The 22,292-nt window shown below is 40.8% G+C and overlaps 1 protein-coding gene across 8 annotated transcripts in view; it reads right to left on the bottom strand.

The window, feature by feature from the left end:
* The window catches only part of EPB41L4A (erythrocyte membrane protein band 4.1 like 4A), a 268,976-nt gene that overhangs the window by 49,053 nt on the left and 197,631 nt on the right, over positions 1-22,292 (bottom strand). For all 8 annotated transcript variants that reach the window (XM_067031457.1, XM_059062177.2, XM_067031456.1 and 5 more), the window contains one exon: positions 1,400-1,490. In XM_067031457.1, coding sequence (XP_066887558.1) covers positions 1,400-1,490 — 91 coding nt within the window. The remainder of the gene's footprint in view (positions 1-1,399; positions 1,491-22,292) is intronic.

The raw sequence follows: 22,292 nt of genomic DNA, 5'->3' as shown, positions 1-22,292 counted from the left end.
GTAATAAATATGGTAGATTTAATACAACAGTAGAGAGTTTAAGTGTGTTTAATAAATCAGAAAGAAAAGAGAAAAGGGAGATTGAGAAATGCAGTAGGGAGATGAAAGGGAAATTGAGAGAGCAGTAAAAGAATAATGAAATCCTGGGGGGCAAATTAATTGCATTCACTGACTGAGCTGTTTCTCATCTGGAGCTTGAGTGGGAAAATTTGGCAGCCCTACAGGTATTAGTCCTATCGGCAAGAATGCAGTTACAGAGGGGACTGAACTCCTGTACATTCTAAAAAGGCTTGGGATCTGAATTTCATGCAAGATTACTGTTCTTATGTTGGACTTACCATAAGCATATCCTGTACATACAGATTAAGATGACTCACTAGCCACAGCCATGAGGCTGACTAAGGGAAGCACAGTAAACGAAAGTGTAGGCAAAAGCAAAGAACTTGTCATTCCAAAAAGAAAACCTGTACAGAGAGCGTCCTATAACTAAACAAAACAAAATGATGGCAAAACCCTGGGGACACCCTGCAGCTCTGAGAAATTTCATAACTTAGAATTATTTTGCTAAGAAATCATAAACTATATCCCTCCAAGTAACAACAACAACCCAGTTGAATGAAAACACCAGTATTTACTAATGAAAGATGGAGTAGATGATCTAAGAAGCCTCTCAAGGTCATGTATTTCTGACTGCTTGGACTTCTCCATGATGCATGTGGAGCAATCTCTATAGAGGAAGTGAGCTGATGAAAGCTACTTATTGTATGTGTAACATCCTGTTCCATGAACATAATTTGAGATAGGAAAAAGTGATGCTGAAACAGCATCCTAACAGAGAACAAGGCTGATCTTTCAGGGAAACAATCCACGTAATATATTAAGAGAAGGTCTTTCCGCTGGGGGAGGCTGCTGGGAAAATTGGTGCAGAGGACCATGACGACTCTTTATACATATGCAATCACTGCCTTCTGAAACCCTGCACCTCTAAATGCTATAAACCCTCTTTCTAGGGCCACAGTTCAATGCATCGCTGTAATGAATGCAGTACATTGAACGTGAATATGATCTACTTTACTTCCCAGGTCCCTCTGAGTTAGTCCATTGTATCATGCCATTTAAAAAATCCCATGGAATTTTCACTCTGCTCAGAGAAGGCAGACCACACACTATCTGTGACTTCATCATGCTATGACAGCAAGAGCATTTCCTTCAAATGAGAGGGACATATCCTGATGTTTTATATTTCACTGGCATTTTAAAGTATTCTTTGGCCCACAGAGTTTTTTCATCAAAAGTACTAGTTAATTATCAGAGTGAAAAGATTCTTAACTTTGCCAACAGAAAAAAAGCATTTCTGTGACAGCGTATAGTGCTGTGTCCTTTCAGTTAACTGACTGACCTTTTTATTGGTGAAGGTGCGATAATTTTAGTTGCTCCTTCATTTTCTCCATTTTCCATGTTTGCAGTTACCCGATTTACGCTGTCTGATCCTAGTAGCAAAGAGGGGAAAGAAAGAGAGAGTGGAGAAAAAAAGAAAGGAGATAGTGGTCAGAAAAACATAAAAAAGCAAAAAAATATTTTAAAATGTAACTTTAGGGATGTCATGGCACATTGTACTGATAAATTTTAATTCCAAATACATAATGAATTGCCCAATAAATCTGAGTTACTATTTTCTGAAATGTACTAAGCCCTCAACATAACAATGTCCAAAGGGGTCTAGGTTATGGCATCACTTTAAAATGGTACCTTTTGAGACTTTAAGAGTTAAAAAAGTCCCCACATCAACTGTTAAAATAAGAATCTAAGATACTTAGTACTATTATATGGGAATGTAAGCCATTCCAATCGGTCCTTGATAACTACATTTTGAAAAAGTTACTGTTTCTTGGCATGCCATGACAACCCTCATTCTCAATCAAACCTACCCAAAATATTTCGAACCTGAAAATATTCCAACTCATAATGCAAATGGCAAAACCAGAGTAATACAGACATGAATTGTATCACTCACATTAAAAAAAGTTTTCAAATGTGTTTTTTAATGTAAATATCCCTTAAAGTCTAAAACTGACTTTTTTTTTTTTTTTTTTAAATCAGAGTTGTACACTTTATTTATTTTCGGTATGCCACTCCACGGCATGTGGGATCTTCCCGGACCGGGGCACGAACCCGTGTCCCCTGCATTGGCAGGCGGACTCCCAACCACTGCGCCACCAGGGAAGCCCCTAAAACTGACTTTTTAAAAGCTGTTATTCCGCAGATTTGCATACATGCTAGATGAACCAGCAGAGAAAGCCCCCGGCAGACCCAATGTTGGAAATCATGATCCAAATAAAGTGCAGCAGATGGGCCCATCCAGGAAGTCTGGATCCCATTTTTGGGAGGGAGGCAGATAAGCCTGCAGGGGTGAGATGTGCAGCACTGATGAGGAGTCTTCTTTTTCTCTAGCGGCGTGCCCCTCACTCTGGGATGTACAGGGGAAACCAGGGAGGGGATGTCCGAAGCCCTTGTTTAATTAACCATGTGGTAGGCAGGTGTGTCTTCCTCAGAAAGGCCTTTTTTTTTTTTTTTTTTTTTTGGCTGTGTTGGGTCTTCGTTTCTGTGCAAGGGCTTTCTCTAGTTGTGGCAAGCGGGGGCCACTCTTCATCGCGGTGTGCGGGCCTCTCACCATCGCGGCCTCTCTTGGTTGCGGAGCACAGGCTCCCGATGCGTAGGCTCGGTAATTGTGGCTCACGGGCTTGGTTGCTCCGCGGCATGTGGGATCTTCCCGGACCGGGGCATGAATCCGCGTCCCCTGCATTGGCAGGCAGATTCTCAACCACTGCGCCACCAGGAAAGCCCAGAAAGGCATCTTGTATGTCCATGGATCAGGTCCTTCAATCCAAAGAGTAATCACTCCTAACGGTTTTTGAGTCGTGAGGTGAGTTTGTAATACTAATAAGAACTAATATTTACTGAGCACTTAACCATGTGTTGGGTGCTGCCCCAAGTACTTCCGGGTCTATTTACTCATATAATCCTCAAAATAATCCTTTAAGGTAGATACTAATATTATCCCCATTTTTAAAGATAAGAAAAACAGGACTTTGCCAAGGTCCCACAGCTCATGAGTGTGGGGGTGTGGGGAGCAGCTTTAAAACCCAGCAGTCCGGCTCCTGAGTCTTAGCTCTAAGCCACCACAATACACAGCCTTCCATGACCACCTGTACCTCATCCTCAAAAATCAGTCTAAATTAGGGGTCTGCTGGGAGAAACAGACTCTTTCGAAGTGAAAAGAATGTCCCATGAGCGGACTTCCCTGGTGGTCCTGTGGGTAGGACTCCGTGCTCCCAAGGCAGGGGGCCCGGGTTCGATCCCTGGTCCGGGAACTAGATCCCGCATGCATGCCACAACTAAGAGTTCTCATGCTGCAACTAAGACCTGGAGCAGCCACAATAAATAAATAAATAAATTTTTTAAAAAAAAAGAATGTCCAATGAGAAGAATACTTAATAGCCACCTAAGAGAAAAATTCTCTCTCAAGGGCAACCAACACTGAAAGACAACAAGAGAAACAAGTGAGCACCCCAAAGTTGGCCATTCCCTCCAGAACACATGGAGGCAGGTTTGGCTATTCATCAGGAATGATAAACATTAAGGCATACACCTTGAACACTGAAAGAAAACAGTGGTTTCAAATAAGAGCTCCAAAAACTACTATTACAAGGAATTTGACATGGATTCAATATCTGCATTTTGTTCCTATTTTGGAACCCTGAAATGAAAAGGTGAAACTGAAGATATGTGGCATTAAAGGTACGCTCATGTGGGAACAACATTCAGAATCCAGGCATTAGAAAACAATAACATTGAGATCTACGGGAAATTTCACCAGGCATAATAAGTGAAACACAACCAACTCCCGTGAACAACCCCATGTGCTATCAGACATCAGAGTGGCCAGTCACTGTCTATTTTGCCATAACCCTTAATAAAAATCACCTAGGCAGATTCCCAAAATTGCAGGTACAGATTTGAGATGGAGCTGCTTCTCAAAACTGGAATTCCATGTGGTATGGCCCTGGGACAGTGGCAGGAGGGATTAATTCATTTGTGCCCCAGACAGAATTACCCCAACATCAATATTTTTGTTTTGAATACATGTTTTTAAAATGCGGTATTGTTTTCAGCAGGTATTACTAATTTATACTGCAAGGGACCTTCACGTACCCAAGGCTATTTCCCAGGCTGGGGGTTACGGCAGGGGGCGGAGGGCACAGCAGGGAGACCAAGGCCCAAATGCCCAGTGGCAATAAGAGCAGTGGAAGAAACACTGAGTGAAGGTGAGCGTCACTGTTAACTGAATCCCTGCACAACTGGCTTGTGGATAAGCCTGGGTTTGCTCCAAGTCTCATCTCTTTAGACTGAGCAGTCTTTTCTTTTTGTTTTTTTGCTTGTTTATTTTTTTTTTTTATTTAATTTATTTTTTTTTTTTTTTGCGGTACACGGGCCTCTCACTGCTGTGGCCTCTCCCATTGCGGAGCACAGGCTCCGGACGTGCAGGCTCAGCGGCCATGGCTCACGGGCCCAGCCACTCCGCGGCACGTGGGATCTTCCCGGACCAGGGCACGAACCCGTGTCTCCTGCATCGGCAGGCGGATTCTCAACCACTGCACCACCAGGGAAGCCCTGCTTGTTTATTTTTTGTTGGAGTGTAGTTGATTTACAATATTGTGTTACTTTCTGCTGTACAGCAAAGTGAATCAGTTATACATATACACATATCTACTCTTTCATTACAGAGCACTGAGTAGAGTTCCCTGTGCTATACAGTAGGTCCTTATTAGTTATCTATTTTATATATAGTAATGTGTATATGTCAATCCCAATCTCCCAATCCCTCCCTCTCCTGCCTGGTAACCATAATATTGTTGAGCAGTCTTAGTCTAACAACCTTGGGGAAAGTGAGGCTGCCTGATCACTTTTACCTGGTTTCCTTCCGAAGCGTCCAAAAACTTAATAAACAGGTAGATCAAAAACTGAGCACTATCTTAAAATAGAAAAATTTCAAACTATATATGTATACGTTTTTTTCTTACAGAAACCAACATTGGGTTATTCACAATATCTAAATCATAATTCTTGACATCAAACACTAGCTCTATGGTTTTCCCAAAGAATTTCAGGAAAAAAATCACACATAAGCTCTCTCTGAGACACTCACAAACACCATAGCCAGGCTTCTTCAAAATAAACTGTTCGACTGACAAGACTATTTTACTAACATAAAATGGTATGTATGTTAGTCATATAACTCATATACACATCATAACTAGATAGGGTAATACAATTTAATTTATGGTTCTTTTATATTCAAAACAGTGTACTACTAACCAAAAAATCTGTTTATATGTATTTTCCTCCTCTATAGCTATGTGAACTGGACAAGCCTATGGTGTAAAAGCCCTACTAGGAAAACAGACTATAAGGAGAAAAGCTACTTACAAGCCTTAATTCAATGGGAGCACTTCTGAAGTATCCATTCATATACTATTCATATCCTAACTAAAAATTACTTTTTTCTATTCACGAACATATGGCTCTTAAAAAGCCCTAATTAGGCAATACTTATTAGCTTTATGTTACTAAATGTGCACTTAAAAGTAATAACTACTTTTTAAATTTAATTTTATTTTATTTTCGGCTGTGTTGGGTCTTCGTTGCTGCGCGTGGGCTTGTCTCTAGTTGCAGCGAGCGGAGGCCACCCTTCTTTGTGGTGCGCAGGCTTCTCACTGTGGTGGCTTTTCTATTGTTGCAGAGCACGGGCTCTAGGCGCACAGGCTTCAGTAGTTGCGGCACGTGGGCTCAGTAGTTGTGGCTCGCAGGCTCTAGAGCGCAGGCTCAGTAGTTGTGGCACACGGGCTTAGCTGTTCCGCAGCATGTGGGATCTTCCCAGACCTGGGATCAAACCCGTGTCGCCTGCATTGGCAGATGGATTCTTAACCACTGCTCTACCAGGGAAGTCCCAATAACTATATTTTTAAAACACTGTATTTTAACCATTGTGCTAATTATGTTAAATGAGGTTCTTTTTATAATGCTACCATTTAAGACGAAACCTAAGCTATTAAGTAAAGCTAGGTTATATATTGCTTACTGAAATCCGCAAAGGTGAGAGAGATGGTTATACATCATCTAGGTTTATTGACTCCATTTTGCTGACATCCACTAACTGCCTTCCTTTTCCAAATGTTTCCTCCCCTCATCATCCTACCTTCCAGAACCATCCCTCCTACATTAGCTCAGATTCTTGGACTAGAGAGAAGAGGTGATCTGACAAACCAACCACACTAAAGGGCTCATGTCTTCATGTATTAATTAGTCAAAGAATAGTTCCTTATTTTTTTGGCTCCATTGGGTCTTCGTTGCTGTACAGGCTTTCTCTAGTTGTGGTGAGCAGGGGCTACACTTCGCTGCAGTATGCGGGCTTCTCATTGTGGTGGCTTCTGTTGTTGCAGAGCACAGGCTCAAGGTGTGTGGGCTTCAGTGATTGCAGCACACGGGCTCAGTAGTTGTGGCACGCAGGCCCTAGAGTGCATGGGCTTCAGTAGTTGTGGCACATGAGCTCTAGAGCGCAGGCTCAGTAGTTGTGGTGCACAGGCTTAGCTGCTCCACAGCATGTGGGTTCGTCCCAGACCAGGGATCGAACCCACGTCTCCCGCATTAGCAGGCGGATTCTTAACCACTGTGCCACCAGGGAAGTCCCAGAGTTCCATTTTAAAGAGAAAAAGGAAGAGCCAAATATTAACTAAAATAATTAACTGATAACAATGGAATTTCAGGCGTTGCTCCAGGAGAAATTTTGAGGCTGAAGAAATCATTTGTCACCACTCCTTTTTCATTGTAAATTATAATGGACCACCAGAAAAGAATGTAACATACATATATGAACAGTTTAACAAATTTATTATAAAGTGAACAGCTATTTAACTACTACCCATGTCAAGATATAAAACATTAAGGGAAATTTTCCTACACTACACAATCACTCCATTTGGTTTCACTCTTCCTTTCAGATAAGGCCAAACAGTTGTTTTCCATCTAAAATATCTAGAAACACAAATTACCATGTACATATTTCATAAAATAATAATATACATAATAAAATTATTAAAATTTAAAATTATTAATAAAAGTGAATAAGCCCTCAAAATGTTAATAAAATGAAGGACATATCACTGTGCTCTCGTGATTGCCAGCACAGTGTCTTATACGTGGTGAGTACTCAGTGAAGGTCTGTTATTATAGAGGATGTATTTCTGTTTCTACTATTTTTTCCACTAGAAGGGAAAATTCAGGATAATGATATTATGTTTAAAATGTGTCAAAACCAAGACCAAAAAAAGAAATCTGGATGTGGCCGTATGGGAAATTCGGGATGAGAGATGACATGCACCACATCCTACAAGCCTGGGCTACTTCTTGGAGCTTTACAAGCAGCCTTCCACCATAGCATGCAATTCTTTTCTACTCTGTTAAATGAAAGTCGCAGATTACCTACAACAAAGGTCAGTTACTGACATATGGTTACTAAGGCTCCTAGGTCAATCTGTATTTTATTTTACATAAAATATCAACACTAGCAAGACCAGTTAGAATTCATCCAGTTCACTTTCCATACTGTTCACACTAAAAAGACAAAGGACTTGGGACTTCCCTGGCAGTCCAGTGGTTAAGACTCTGCACTTTCACTGCAGGGGGCAAGGGAACAACCCTGGTGGGGGAACTAAGATCTTGCATGCTGCACAGCATGCCCCGGGTAGGGGAAGAGACAAAGGGCTTTATTCATGAGACTGGTCACATGTGGAAGAATAAGTTTATCAGGAGAAGGAGCCAAATCTAGCTCATGACCTGTGATCATTTTTGTCTCTGGACTGTTAGACACTACAGCTTAATATGGGCGCACACAATTCCCTACCAGTTAGGCAGCAGTGCAGTGCCAGTGTCCATAGCTCCATGGTCTTGTCTGTTAATTTTTTAACACCCTATATGCAAATGATTCCAGCCTGTTTGCACCAGACCACGACCAGGTTATTGTGCGGTTTGGCTCTGTTCACAATTGAGAGCCCTCATCGTAAGTGACCCTCGCCTTTGGTTCAAGAAGAGTGTCTGTCTGAAACAGAATCAACTTTCCCAGGATCTGTTTAGCTACTTGGTCTGGGGGCAATTCTTAAAAGTCAACCGGTGATGTCAAGATTTCAAGATGTGGTGCTGAATCCACATGGATGTTCAATTACAAAAGTACTTTGCATTTAAATAGTATTATGAGTCTCACAAAGTTCATAGCTCATTTTTATACCTGTCAACCTTAGTTAAGTGATTGATGTTATTTAAATGTTGCCATTGCTTTGAATTTACAGAGTGGTCATAGAGGATGAATGTGTGACATTAAAAGAAAAAATAGAGAATGCCTTCTTCTGTTAAATGGGGAGAAGAACAAATAGCCAATAAGTTAAGCTGCTTTGTAATATATACATAATTTCATTTTTAAAACTCTCAAATATGATACATTAGTAAACTTTTAGGTTAAATTTCACCTCACTTATTTTCATTTTCTTTTCTGATCTGTTTCTAAAAAACTGTATCTGATGCTTGAGACAAATAATCAGGACAGATTTTAACTATTCCCAACACAACAGATTATTAGGTTTCAGTAAAGACAATCTGATTTCATATTATCTGACCCAGAATGACTTATCAGAAGAAATGTAATATTCATGAATTAAGAATGAGCCAATAACTGGAAATACATTTTAGCTCTCATTTTCACACTGATAGTACAAAATCACTTTGGCTTGGTTTCACCAACTTTAGACTGGGTTACTATGAAAAAAAATGGCAGATGGTAGAGCAACTTAGCAAAAATAAAACATATTTTTCTAATACCATGAATTACAGTCAAACAGTAAAATGACCAAGGAAACCTCACATATATTCATATTTTTTTTTCCTATCATGAAAGGTTTTATATTTGGCAGAACTGACACTCATTAAATTACATAAAACACAATTAAATTTCAAAACACACGACTTGGAAAATAAAAGTGTTTCAGTGTCCAGCAGCTAATTTTTTAAAGTTCAAATGCCTGACATCAGCCCATTCATCCCAAAGAGGCAGCCAGACCCCTGCTTCTCTGTTTCTGTATTCAAAAGTCCCAAGGGTGATATTTAAACACAGTTACTTTTTTTTTTTTTTTTTTTTTTTTCCGGTATGCAGGCCTCACACTGTTGTGGCCTCTCCCATTGAGGAGCGCAGGCTCCGGAAGCGCAGGCTCAGCGGCCATGGCTCACGGGCCCAGCCGCTCCGCGGCATGTGGGATCTTCCCGGACTGGGGCACGAACCCGCGTCCCCTGCATCGGCAGGTGGATTCTCAACCACTGCGCCACCAGGGAAGCCCCACAGTTACTTCTTTACCATAAACATACAGACTTTTAGGACACTGATTTTGCTACATGTCAACTGCAAGATCAAACAAGGCATTCTACTAGAAATCTGTAGGGTAGATTATGAAGAGTGGGTGCAGATGAGAAAGATGCTAGGAAAATATGTCTATGCACAGAAGATCCCTTCCCTGGTTGGTCTGCTTCCAATTTCTTCTTCCCTGACGCAGCACTCTCCTGGATCCCTCTTCTTTCCTCATGACCAAAACGGTCAACTTGGAAGCACGAGAGGAAGGCACTTCATCCTCTGCCCTAGCTACAGAGGCGCACACACACTGAGGGGTGGTCACAAACACACTTCCTTGCAGGTCAGAAGGCCAGGTTCAAAACCAAGAAAGGCCCTTCTCAGCATCTGTTTACTCCCTCAGGCCCTCAGAGTAGAACGAAAGGGCTGTACCAACAGAAGAACTTGTGATCTACACCTGCGTATGCTTGAGGGGCTGCCTAGGCCCAATGCCAACACCTCTCTGTGAATGGTTGGCTGGAAGCAGGAAGTGTGGCAAATCTCTTAGATATCAAGTTTTTTCTTCCTGTGATAGGAGGACACAGTTTGAGAGAAGAAAACAGAATAAATGCTCACATCCTATCCTGGTACTCTCTTGCACTCCCCCTGGCCTACCATCCCCAACCCCCATCAGCTACACAATTTAGAGCAACATACCACAAACCTTCTCCAGCCATCTTTTCTCAAGCCCCCCATTTATGATCACTTGGTCTAGGGCAGGTGGACAGTTCCACACCTGACCTAAAGTTGGTACTGTTCCAGAGGAGTGTGCTAGGCCACTGCTCTAGAGGTTTAATTTGATGTAATTACAGTAGTATATAAGGTATATACAAATACAAAATACGTATAATTGTGTGTAAAGATCACTTTAAAAAGGCTTAGTTGACTCAGGCAAAATAGAGAAAATTTTTGTTTTTTTCTGCTTCCATATTTGAGTTCATATCTAGGAGGCCTTAACTCAGCATTCTTTAAGCTTTTTACACAAGTACTCACTAAAAGAATTTGAAAAATGATGTACCTCAGTGCATGTTTGTAAGATGATATCTAACATTTTGCATCAAAAGTTTAAATAGGGCTTCCCTGGTTGCGCAGTGGTTGAGTCTGCCTGCCGATGCAGGGGACACAGGTTCGTGCCTCGGTCCAGGAGGATCCCACATGCCGTGGAGTGGCTGGGCCCATGAGCCGTAGCCGCTGAGCCTGCGCGTCCGGAGCCTGTGCTCCGCAACAGGAGAGGCCACAACAGTGAGAAGCCCGCGTACCGCAAAAAAAAAAAAAAAAAAAAAAAAAAGTTTAAATAATACCAAAGGATGCCATTAGCAGCATACAGTAAATATTGACATTTTAAAATGTAACTGTTTCCAATCTCTATGTTCATAGAGAACAGTCTGGTGGTTGCCAAGGGGGAAGGAGCTGGGGGAGGGATGGAGTGGGAGGTTGGTTAGCAGGTGTAAGCTTTATGTATAAGAGGGATAAACAGCAAGGTCCTACTGTACAGCACAGAGAACTACATATAATATCCTATAAAAAACCATAATGGAAAAGAATATAAAAAATATATATATTTATATATATGTATAACTGAATCACCTTGCTGTATAGCAGAAATTAACACACTGTAAATCAACTATAGTTCAATTAAAATATTAAAACTGAAAAAAATCAATTAATTAAATGTAACTGTTTCATGACTTTCTTGAAAATAACCAGTGTAATAAAATACCATAGAAATTTGATACCCAGTCATTCATTTTAAAAATACATGAAATGAGTTTAGCATTTGGAAATTTCATAGCATGTTTCTCTTGTAGTTACAATTCAATTTCATCTCCTCTGCAAAAATGTATCCCAAAGTAATATGTTTTATACTTGAAAGTTTTTATTCATCACTCTATCTTACTTCTGTGACAAAAAAAAATAGAAATAAAGTAAAAGTTTTATTTCCCATGACCATAAAGCTCTACATGGTAAAAATTTTTTCTGAACCAAGTTATCATTACAATAATTAATAGCATATTATTAGCATACCATATGAATGATGATAAATAATTATTAAATATAAAAAGTAAGTTTTTATTGAAAAGTAATTCTTAGTGAGATAAACAGGGTAGTTTTGTTTTCCCAATGATTACATGGGTCTACCCATTCAAGAATATTCTGTGCTAAAATGAAACAGTTTAGCAACAATTCTGCCTTATTTTTATTTGGATAGATTTTCAATGCTGAGAAACCCTGTTCGCATTAAATAGAGATTTATAGTATTCTGTAAGTATTCTGTTGTAAAGATATCACCAGTGTCCCAAAGAACTTCTAAGAGTTACATGTAGACCTGTAACTCTACAAGTGGTGATATATTTTTGAAAATTATTTTTAATTTTCTATCAGGTGGCAAATCAGTTGGGTCCTCCACCAATTTTGCTGAAAGTCAAAATGAGAAAATGACATGCAAGGATGTGTCACTTGACAATTAAGGTCATTTTACTTTCCCAACACCAACCCAGGAGGTTTAACATTTAAAGAGATTCTGAATGGGAAAAACGTCTGCCTTTCTTTTAGAAAATGGGAAAACGTCCACTGGGAAGGGGCAAGCCTACTCTCACAGGCAGACTGCTTTGAGGAAAGAGAATCTGGAAATTGATTCGATCAAAGCTGCCTGGGCCCACATAAAGCTTTGGAAGCCCTCTTGTATCTCCTCCCCACCAGGGGCTGCACACTCAGTTCGAAATCTTTTGTCCTAATCCACCCGTCCTTCAAAATCCGCTTCCTTCACAACAGCATCATGGATTACATATTTAGCCATAAGCAAACTATCCTCCTGGACACTTACAACTCTTTCTGTGCTCCAATCCACAACACCTGACACGTGTGCCCATATTTCAGTTTCTACCTCTTCAGTCTGACAAAGTGGTTAAGCATACAAGCCATACAAACCCAAATATGTTTCTCAGCTCTGCCAATTTATGCACTGTGTGATCTTGGACAAGTTATTAAACCTCTTTGGGTCTCAGTTTCCTCATCTGTAGAACGGAGATATCACCAACTCCTTATATAGTGGATATGAGGATTACATTAGGTAATTTCTAGAAAGCGTTTAGACAGTGCTTGGCATTTAGCAAGTGCTAAATAACTACTGTATTCTTTCTACGTGATGAAGTTCCTCTAGATCAGAGGCCAAGTTTTATTCATTTCCCATGTTCCATGGAATAGAGTCTGCACTGGGTGTTTTTTCCAGCACCATCAAGTAATTCTTCATTCTCAGCAGACACTGACTGGGTATCCTGCAATTCAGCTCTATCCTGACACTATCTACTTGGTAGTGTCAGATCCCACAGGTTAAAGGCTCAGCCCCACAAGACTGCCCTCACTTTAGATACCTGTTACAAGTCCAGGTTGCCACCTGTGTTTCTGACCAACAGGCTATAGATCAGAGGTTACCAAGACCCCCTCCTAAGATGCAATTTGTTTGTTAAATCAGCTAACAGAACTCAGACAATCAGTTATTTACTAGATTGCTGGTTTATTATATATAAAAGGATGTAACTCAGAAACAGCCAGACGAAGAGATGCACAGAGCAAGGTACATGGAAGGGGGCATAGAACTTCCATGCTGTAAGCACGCCACTCTTTCCACATCTAGATCTACGTGTTCACCAACCCCTCAGAACCCCATCCTTTCTAGGTTTTTATTACAAAAAAAACCTAGGCATGATTGATGAAATCAATTACATAGGCATGATTGATGAAATTACTCGTCATTGGTGATTGATTCAACCTCCAGTGCTTCTCCCCTCCCCAGAAATCAAGGAATGGGACTGAAGTTTCCAACCCTCTATTCAAGTTTAGTTTCCCTGGCAACAACCGCCCCCTCCTTGTTTGGGGCTTTCCAGAGTCATCTCATTACCATAAATTCAGGTGTGGTTAAAAGGGGCTTGTTATGAATAACAAAAGATGCTCCTTTCACCTTTAGCGTTCTTATCACTTAGGAAATTCCAAGTGTTTTAGGAGCTCTGTGCCAGAAATGGGGATGAAGGCTAAACGATTATTATTTTTTTTAATGTCCTTATTGGAATATAATTGCTTTACATTGTTGTGTTAGTTGCTGCTGTATAACAAAGTGAATCAGCTATACATATACACATATCCCCATGTCCCCTCCCTCTTGCATTTCCTTCCTACCCTCCCTATCCCACCCCTCTAGATGGTCACAAACCACCTAGATATCTCCCTGTGCCATGTGGCTGCTTCCCACTAGCTATCTATTTTACATTTGGTAGTGTATAGATGTCCATGCTACTCTCACTTCGTTTCATCTTACCCTTCCTCCTCCCCATGTCCTCAAGTCCATTCTCTATGTCTGTGTCTTTATTCCTGTCCTGCCCCTAGGTTCTTCAGAACCACTTTTTTTTTAGATTCTATATATATGGGTTAGCATACGGTATTTGTGTTTCTCTTTCTGACTTACTTCACTCTGTATGACAGACTCTAGGTCCATCCACCTCACTACAAATAACTCAATTTAGTTTCTTTTTATGGCTGAGTAATATTCCTTTGTATATATGTGCCACATCTTCTTTATCCATTCATCTGTTGAGGGACACTTAGGTTGTTTCCACGTCCTGGCTATTGTAAATAGTGCTTCGATGAACATTGTGGTACATGACTCTTTCTGAATTATGGTTTTCTCAGGGTATATGCCCAGTAGTGGAATTGCTGGGTCATATGGTAGTCCTATTTTTAGTTTTTTAAGGAACCTCCATACTGTTCTCCATAATGGCTGTATCAATTTACATTCCCACCAACCCTGCAAGAGGGTTCACTTTTCTCCACACCCTCTCCAGCATTTACTGTTTGTAGATTTTTTTGATGATGGCCTTTCTGACTGGTTTGAGGTGATACCTCATTATAGTTTTGATTTGCATTTCTCTAATGATTAGCAATGTTGAGCATCCTTTCATGTGTTTGTTGGCAATCTGTATATCTTCTTTGGAGAAATGTCTGTTTAGGTCTTCTGCCCATTTTTGGATTGGGTTGTTTGTTGTTTTGATATTGAGCTGCATGAGCTGCTTGTATGTTTTGGAGATTAATCCTTTGTCAGTTGCTTCATTTGCAAATATTTTCTCCCATTCTGAGGGTTGCCTTTTCATCTTGTTTATGGTTTCCTTTGCTGTGCAAAAGCTTTTCAGTTTCATTAGGTCCCATTTGTTTATTTTTGTTTTTATTTCCATTTCTCTAGGAGGTGGGTGGGTCAAAAAGGATCTTGCTGTGATTTATGTCATAGAGTGTTCTCCCTATGTTTTCCTCTAAGAGTTTTATAGTGACTGGCCTTATATTTAGGTCTTTAATTCATTTTGAGTTTATTTTTGTGTATGGTGTTAGGAAGTGTTCTAATTTCATCAAATGATTATTTATTATTAATTACATCATCACAGTTCTTATGCCAAAGAAGTGCTCAATAAATTCTTGTTGAATGAGAAGGTAAAGGGGATAAAAAGTGTCATTTATGGTAACTTACTAAAGCTATGGTATTTAACTGGAACATACAATACGCCTTTAGCCTTGCTTGCTTTTTTAATTTTGATAGCTATGCATGGAATGCTAAACACTCCCAGAAAGAGTGGAATCATTAACTTTTTAGAGAAAAATCTAACCAACTTGCCATATATTAAGACATTTTTTACAGAATGAAAATAAACATCAGCTTCAAGGCAGAGTAGAAAAGGGTGTCAACAAAGGAAGACAGCCTTGAACAAACCATACACCCGACTCTGTGACCTAACCTAATGCTCCTTGCAATTTACACGGTTACTGCCATTTCCCCTCTTTCATGGGTAAAATGTCCCAAAGAACTTAAATATTTTCTTTTAAAAATGACTTGATATAAAATCAGACTGACTTGCTGCTCCTCTGTAAATGCATTATCTTCAAGAATATCTGCTGAAACATGCAGATCTAGTGAAGTAAAGGAATCACACAATAGTGGGAAAACCACAGCATGTATGCTTATTTTCAAATCACCTTTCACTTTTTTTGTTTTCCATTTACTTTCCAAGGATGTGCCTTAATATTCTAAAGACCCGGGTCCAAACCCTGCTGCTGCTCTTACTATCTGTGTAACTTTAAATAAGTATTCAATGTTTCTGAGCTACTGTTTCCTCATGTGTAAGATGAGGATACCATCCACCTTCCCACAGGTTTACCAAAAGAACTGCTTCACTTTATGGACAATGAGATGAAAGCTCAGCATGTTGAATGATGTGTTACAAGTCACAGCCGAGTAAGACCAGGAATTCAAGTCTACTCAAATCAGGCACATGTTTTGGTTTTTTGGTTTTCCTGCCACTGTACCACATGCCTTCTCAATGCAAAGGCTTACATAATCAGTCACAGGAGTTCTTAGGGTGAAGAGAAAGTGAGGTCACAGACATGGACCATACCTCAGTTGATTACCTAATTCTGACTTATCAGGTTTGAAGGAGGACAGTCATAACCACACTCTTTTGAAAACAAAGTTAACACTCTCCTAAATTTTCTAGAAATCCTCTCAAAAACTACCCACATAACAACTCTTGGTCAGAATGCCTTGTTCCAATTCCCTTGTATGACAATTTTTACTAATTTCTTCCCTTCCTGTCTTCAGCTGAACTAGAGAGGACAAACATGCAAAACTTCACAATACCCATCAAGTGCCCAATAGGTGTGAGAGTTATTACATCACTGTCTTTTTCCAGACATTCCTCACAGTGCCTAGTGATTCTCATCCAGATACCCTCCAGGTTCCAGAACTTGCTACACTTGCAAATCATTTCACCTCTCTGGGCTTCAGTTTCCTTGCCTACAACACAAAGTGATTGTCCTCTACTTCATCTAATCCAAGGACTGTAGGTCCTACATGAGTCTTCCTCCTTTGAAACAAAGCATGATCTGACTTGAGGATCTACAGTGCAATCTCCCACACTTTAAGGCCTACGTTTAAATGTACAGATATGAAAATGTCTTATGCCCCTTGCCTTGAAGACTTGAGCTGTATCTGTAACAGCACAGTAGAAATCCTAACATTTGAATTTGTATGATCTGTCTCGTATCGTTCTATTACTTTTTCCATAAATTTTGATGCACGCTTCCTAGCATAATATCAGTGTCCTCATCTGGAAACTTGAATGGACATTTGAAATCATCTTGTGAACTTAAGGCATTCAAGACAAGTATCTGAAGGGCTTTTTTAAAGTACAACATGGTAAAAACACAAATGCTATTAAAGAATACAGAGTAAAAATAAATCTCTCTCCCACTCCTGATTTCTGATTTCTTTTTTTGATTGTATTTTAATGTAATGGGAGCATATTACATGCTGCTGGCCCCCACCCCTGGCTTTTTTTTTTCTTGCTTATACTACCTCTTGGAGATCATTCCATATTGACACAAATTTATCACATTCTTTTTTGTTCCTCCTCTCCACATTGCAGACTCTAAGTGACCTGGGATCATATTCCAGCTCTGGGGCCCTGGGCAAGTCCTTGCCTCTGTCTTCTCACCTGTTACACTGAGAGTCACAGCACCCTTCTAAAATAAATGAGGGAGATACTATCTGCATGTGTCTAGTACAGCACCGGGCATGAAGTGATGCTCAATGACTGTTGGTCATTAACATTCCTCTGCCTTGTGGAACTCCTCAGGGGATCTGACCTTTCAAGGCAGACATGGTGGGATTATAGAATCAGACCAACAACACAACGTCAAATCCTGCCCTCAGATTTCTTCTAAGAGACACATGGTATTTCCTAGGGGTACACATCTATTATTTTATTAGGCCAGTTCCCTACTAATGGACATTTAGGTAGTTTCTAGTCTCTGTGATGACAAACACAGCAACAGGCCTGCTTATATTGCAGAAGTGAGGTTGCTGATCTAACAGCTTATTGAGGTTGGGACTTGACTTATGAAATCACAGATCCACAGCCACAGCTTCTGTTTACTCCTCATTCAACAACTCTGCTTCCCTCCCTGAGCCCTTTCAGCTTAGCCCTTTGTCTTCTGTTTCCATTGCCTGCCTGACACGAAAAGTGGACTTGGATAGGCCTAGTACCTGATTACCTCAAATAGGAAAAACCACCTTACACAGAAGATGAATTGATTTAACTATGTGAACTTTAAAACCAGCATACAATCTCATCATTTTTATGGAGTCACTGTAACGCATTTGTTATTCCCAATTCATAGCCATAGACTATCCCAGTGGTGCTGGAGCGCCTGGAGAGTGGCGAGCACGGAGTGCGGGTAAAAATAAGCTGAGAAAAATGATTACTCTGGGAAGTAGGAACAGGGTAAGTAGGACGATCCCCAACTCTGGGCTCCCAATACTGCCTGACAACAGCTGCCCTTGTGTACCCAGAGATCTTCAGGCAGGCAGGACAGAAGAAACCTACACACAGGGGGCCCTTTGACTTGCCCACTTCCCTCATACTTGTTTATACCCAATCTTCTAGAATAAATCAGGGGTAACTGATGTCTTTCCAAAGCCCATTCACTGCACTTGAATGACCCTCTCCACCCATCAATCTCAAAAGGCCATACCTCCCTCATATAATTGTATTATCCTTTGTATGTGAAGTTGATGCTATATGGTAAATATAATTCAAAGACTGTCAGGCAGACTCACAGGCTGGTCCACACTATGTATAGAAAGACTCCTTCTGATTTAGGATAAAGAAACTGAAGTGCACCAAGCCCCTCTATGTTCTTGACACGATGCTGTGCCCAATGCAGACACCATCCTGCATGACAACAACCTGTGAGGCAGGAGGTAATACCCCCACTGGACCCACAAAGAAACTGAGGCTCAGCCTGGTTAAGTAACTTCCTCACATTGCACAGTTAGTACAGGGATGACTGAGGCTGAACCCAGATTTATCAGATGTAGCTCAGTCTGATATGCCAGTCTCTCCTCACATAGCTTGCCTTTTGTCTGTGTTAAAAAAAAAAAAAAATTTTTTTTAATCTATATTTGATCGCCACAAGCCAAGCTGGGTTTCTGCTGACCTCATGTCTGACACAATGTGCCAACCAGAGCAAGCACTAATAAGTGATTATTACTCTCTTGACATTACTATGTCTCAGCAGCCCAGAGCTTTATATTACATCAAATTGATGAAACTGTACTTCACTATGTCAAAGCATTTCTCTGTCTCTCCTGCTTTGGGCTACACCCAGCTCAGGTCACCAGTAAATGTCAGTCAGCTACCCACATGTGAATCATTTGCTAGGGGGTTCAGACCTGTGTGGCACCATCATCCCCTAGAGTTGGCCAACCAACCTACCAGCTACAAAGTGTTCCTGCTGGGAGTCATGGAGTGTAGAACCTGACCTCCACAGGGGATGCTGCAAAAACCCAGAGACCCCAGGACAGGTGGATCGGCCATTCACACCAGCTCTGTCAATCAGAGGTTCTCAAGAGGCAGCCCTCAAGCCATACTGGGTCCACAGGAATGTTTGATTTAGCACACAGAGACTTTCCTCAAAATGAAATCAATTGCCAAAACTTAAAATTCTGGAAAGTTTCTATAAATATCTAAATTTCGTGCTTCCCTTAAGACAGTGGAAGATTGGCAACACTGGGTCCTCTCTCCTGCACAGAAACATTGGCTTGGCCTGAGCAGTAGCTCTCTGCTTCCAGACCAGGCACAAACCATCTTCACTCTCAAGTCATTTTCAGGATCCCTCGGGCATTGTGTCTGCAGTGTCTTCCACAGATTCAGAGTGGGAATGCCAAAATGTCACCTGAACTGGCTTTTCAGTTGTCTCAAGACTACACTGCAACTATTTATTTCTCTGTTCATCAGTATGATATGCTTAAGAACTCAAAATGCTGCATCAGACAATCACAGCATTGTTTATCCACTGTAAGTGATTTCACCCATTATTTTTCTTACAGGTAATTACGGATTATAGCTAAACATTCTGTCTTTACTGCCTTTACATTCTGTCTTTACTGCTGTCTTCTTACAGCAGAAACTCTTTTCTGACAGGAACCCACCTTCGTGAGCTGCCAAGAGCTTGTCAAAGAAAGGGCTGTACAAAATATGCACTTTTCCTTCCTGCCATCTCGCCTCCTGCTTTACCCTCAAGCTCCTCTGCGGAGCAGATTTGCAGGAATGCTCTGGCTGCCTGCCCTGGCGCTGAACTCCGCTGGGGGGATGGGGTGCAGGCAGAAGGCAGGCTGGGTGCAGGGCTCCTGACTCTGGAATGCACTTCCTCATAGAGGTGCCAAGGTCTAATCTTGGTGGATTCTAAACACAATGGCTTTTGAGCTACCAGGGCATTTATTATTCCTGACTGAGAAATGAAAACACAGGCTTTTTAAAGCTGCAGAGAACTGAGATGCGGGTTAAGGGCAGTAGTCATCAAGTCTGACTGAATTACTTTAACTTCAGAAGAAATAAAAATAACATCTTCTGAAGTTACAAGTTATGTAGTATAAATTAATGATATAAACTAAAAAGAGCTAAAGTCTCCTTTCTATCACAACTTGTTTTTTAGTATCTATAAATGTTAAATGAGAGGTGAGAATTTATGCCAATGACTTGGAACTGTAGCTCTAAAGTTTTATTTTAGAGAGCGTACCAGAATTCAATTTATGAAAATTCATAGCTGGCCTCATTAGAGTTTTTTTTTTTAATCTATCTTCCTTTTAAACCACAACTCCATTTTTGCCGAACACAGTACAATCTAATAAAATAAACTTTTTCTATGTTTTAAAATAAGCTTTCTACCATTTTAATTGTCAAAATTTTCAAACAAAAATTTAAGTAATTGTGGCAGGAATATTTAGTAAGGTAATACTTTTGCTTCTCTTTGGTCAATAGAAAAAAAAAAACTACTGTTTTGAGCTATCGTTCCTTTCCTGCCTCACCACCCATGAACGAATCTCAGGAACAGGGAGCTTTGGAGCAAGGAGGCTGCTCTGGAGCTGGGAGTGTGGGAATCTGAAGTGATAGAGCTGGAGGAGCTGCCTGGAGTGGCAGAAAAGGCTTGGTGGGGAAGGAGATGGAGGCTTGAGGGCTACAGCAACCTAGGGACCTACAGGCCACTCCCTCACAGCATCCTTCCCTCCACCACCGGCCACAGCAGAGGCTTAAAGGGGCAGGCTTGACCCTAAGCACAGGAGGCTCCGGGGCTTACCAATAACCCCTCCCCTCTCATACTCACAGTGGCCCAGATTCACACAGAATTGCCCTGCTTCATGGGACCTGCTGGGTGGGATAAGGAGCACAGGTGACTGATGTAGGTGAAGACAAGAGCGCCCTCTTCAATTGTTCCACTCCAAGTCTGAACCCCACCATGACCTTAGAGACTGGGTCTCTCTACCAGCTGGGTTCAACTGAGGCTCAAAGCAGAGTACACCTGAATTAGAGGAAAAAGAATATGTAACATTCAGGGACTTCCCCGGTGGCACAATGGTTAAGAATCCACCTCCCAATGCAGGGGGCATGGGTTTGACCCCTGGTTGGGGAACCAGATCCCACATGCATGCTGCAACTAAGAGTTTGCACCACAACTAAGGAGCCCGTGAGCCGCAACTAAGGAGCCCATCTGCCACAACTGAGACGCAGCACAACCAAAAAACAAACAAACAAACAAAAAAAGAATATGTAACATTCAAATAAACATAGAACAACATTATCCCTGCCCCCAGAGCATTCTTCATATGTGCATGACAGCAACTGAAATAACTGTGCATCATAGGCATTGCTAAATGGTCCCTCCCCACCCAGGACAATCATGCTGTCAAGGGCAGGGTCATCTCTGGGTCCCTAGAACACATCACAGTTTTGTGGAACACAGGCTCGAAAAGTAATTCAAAATCAAAGTGAAATGTACACACAGCAGTCTCAGCTTTTAAACACAGCACTGTATGATCCTCTTTTTTGAGTAAAAATTATAAAAATATACCATTATTTAAAATACATACAATAAATCAGCATGAATACTTAGAGATATCACTATAAAAATATTCACTTTAGTTACATTTATATTTTTCAAATTTTGAAACAGCTTAAATATCCAAAAACTAACAACTGGTTGAATAAATTATGTCACATCAATGCATCTATGCAGCAGAAAATTATTTGGACATTCAAATGGTGCTATATAAGAACACTTAAAACTTGTTAGAACATATTCATGATATGTTATTAAATTAAAAGTAAATAAAAACACTGCTATATCATTTTTGCAGAAAAGATATGCAAATGACCAGAAGGCTATATAAAATAGTGTTAGCGCTAAGAGAATGGAACTGAACATGAAAGATACTCTTTTTGCAGGGGAGGGGGAGTTCTGAGGTTCCTCAATTTCCTAAAGCGAGGATGTATTTTTATAATAGTAAAAGCATAACATGTGCTGCATTTTTTAAAAGATTCTCAGCCTGATGCTGAGAGGCTTCCCTCGAGCACTTTGGGCTGCGCATTATCCACCTCCTCAGACTCCACCCTAGACGGAGTGTGTTTTAATACAACACTAGTAGGGAGGGGAGACGGACTCGAGGGCTCAGTACAGTTCCAGGCTACTCTGTGAAAACTGCATTTGGCTGGATCTACATAAGCCAGGAGAGAAACAAAAACAAAACCCCTTGTCCCTAAATAAATCAGCTTCTGGAATTCCGGCTTCCAAGGAGAGACAGACAGACAGACACAATGTTACAGAGGCAGATATTTTTCTAAGAGCACATGAGGAGAGGAAAAGGAACAACCTGAGCAGGTCTGTGTAAAAATCACGTGTGGTTCCAGCATCTCAAGTGGAAAGAAACGTTGAT

This window comes from Kogia breviceps, chromosome 4, assembly GCF_026419965.1.
Source record: "Kogia breviceps isolate mKogBre1 chromosome 4, mKogBre1 haplotype 1, whole genome shotgun sequence".
Classification (NCBI taxonomy): domain Eukaryota; kingdom Metazoa; phylum Chordata; class Mammalia; order Artiodactyla; family Physeteridae; genus Kogia; species Kogia breviceps.
This window is presented reverse-complemented; position numbering and strand designations above follow the sequence as displayed.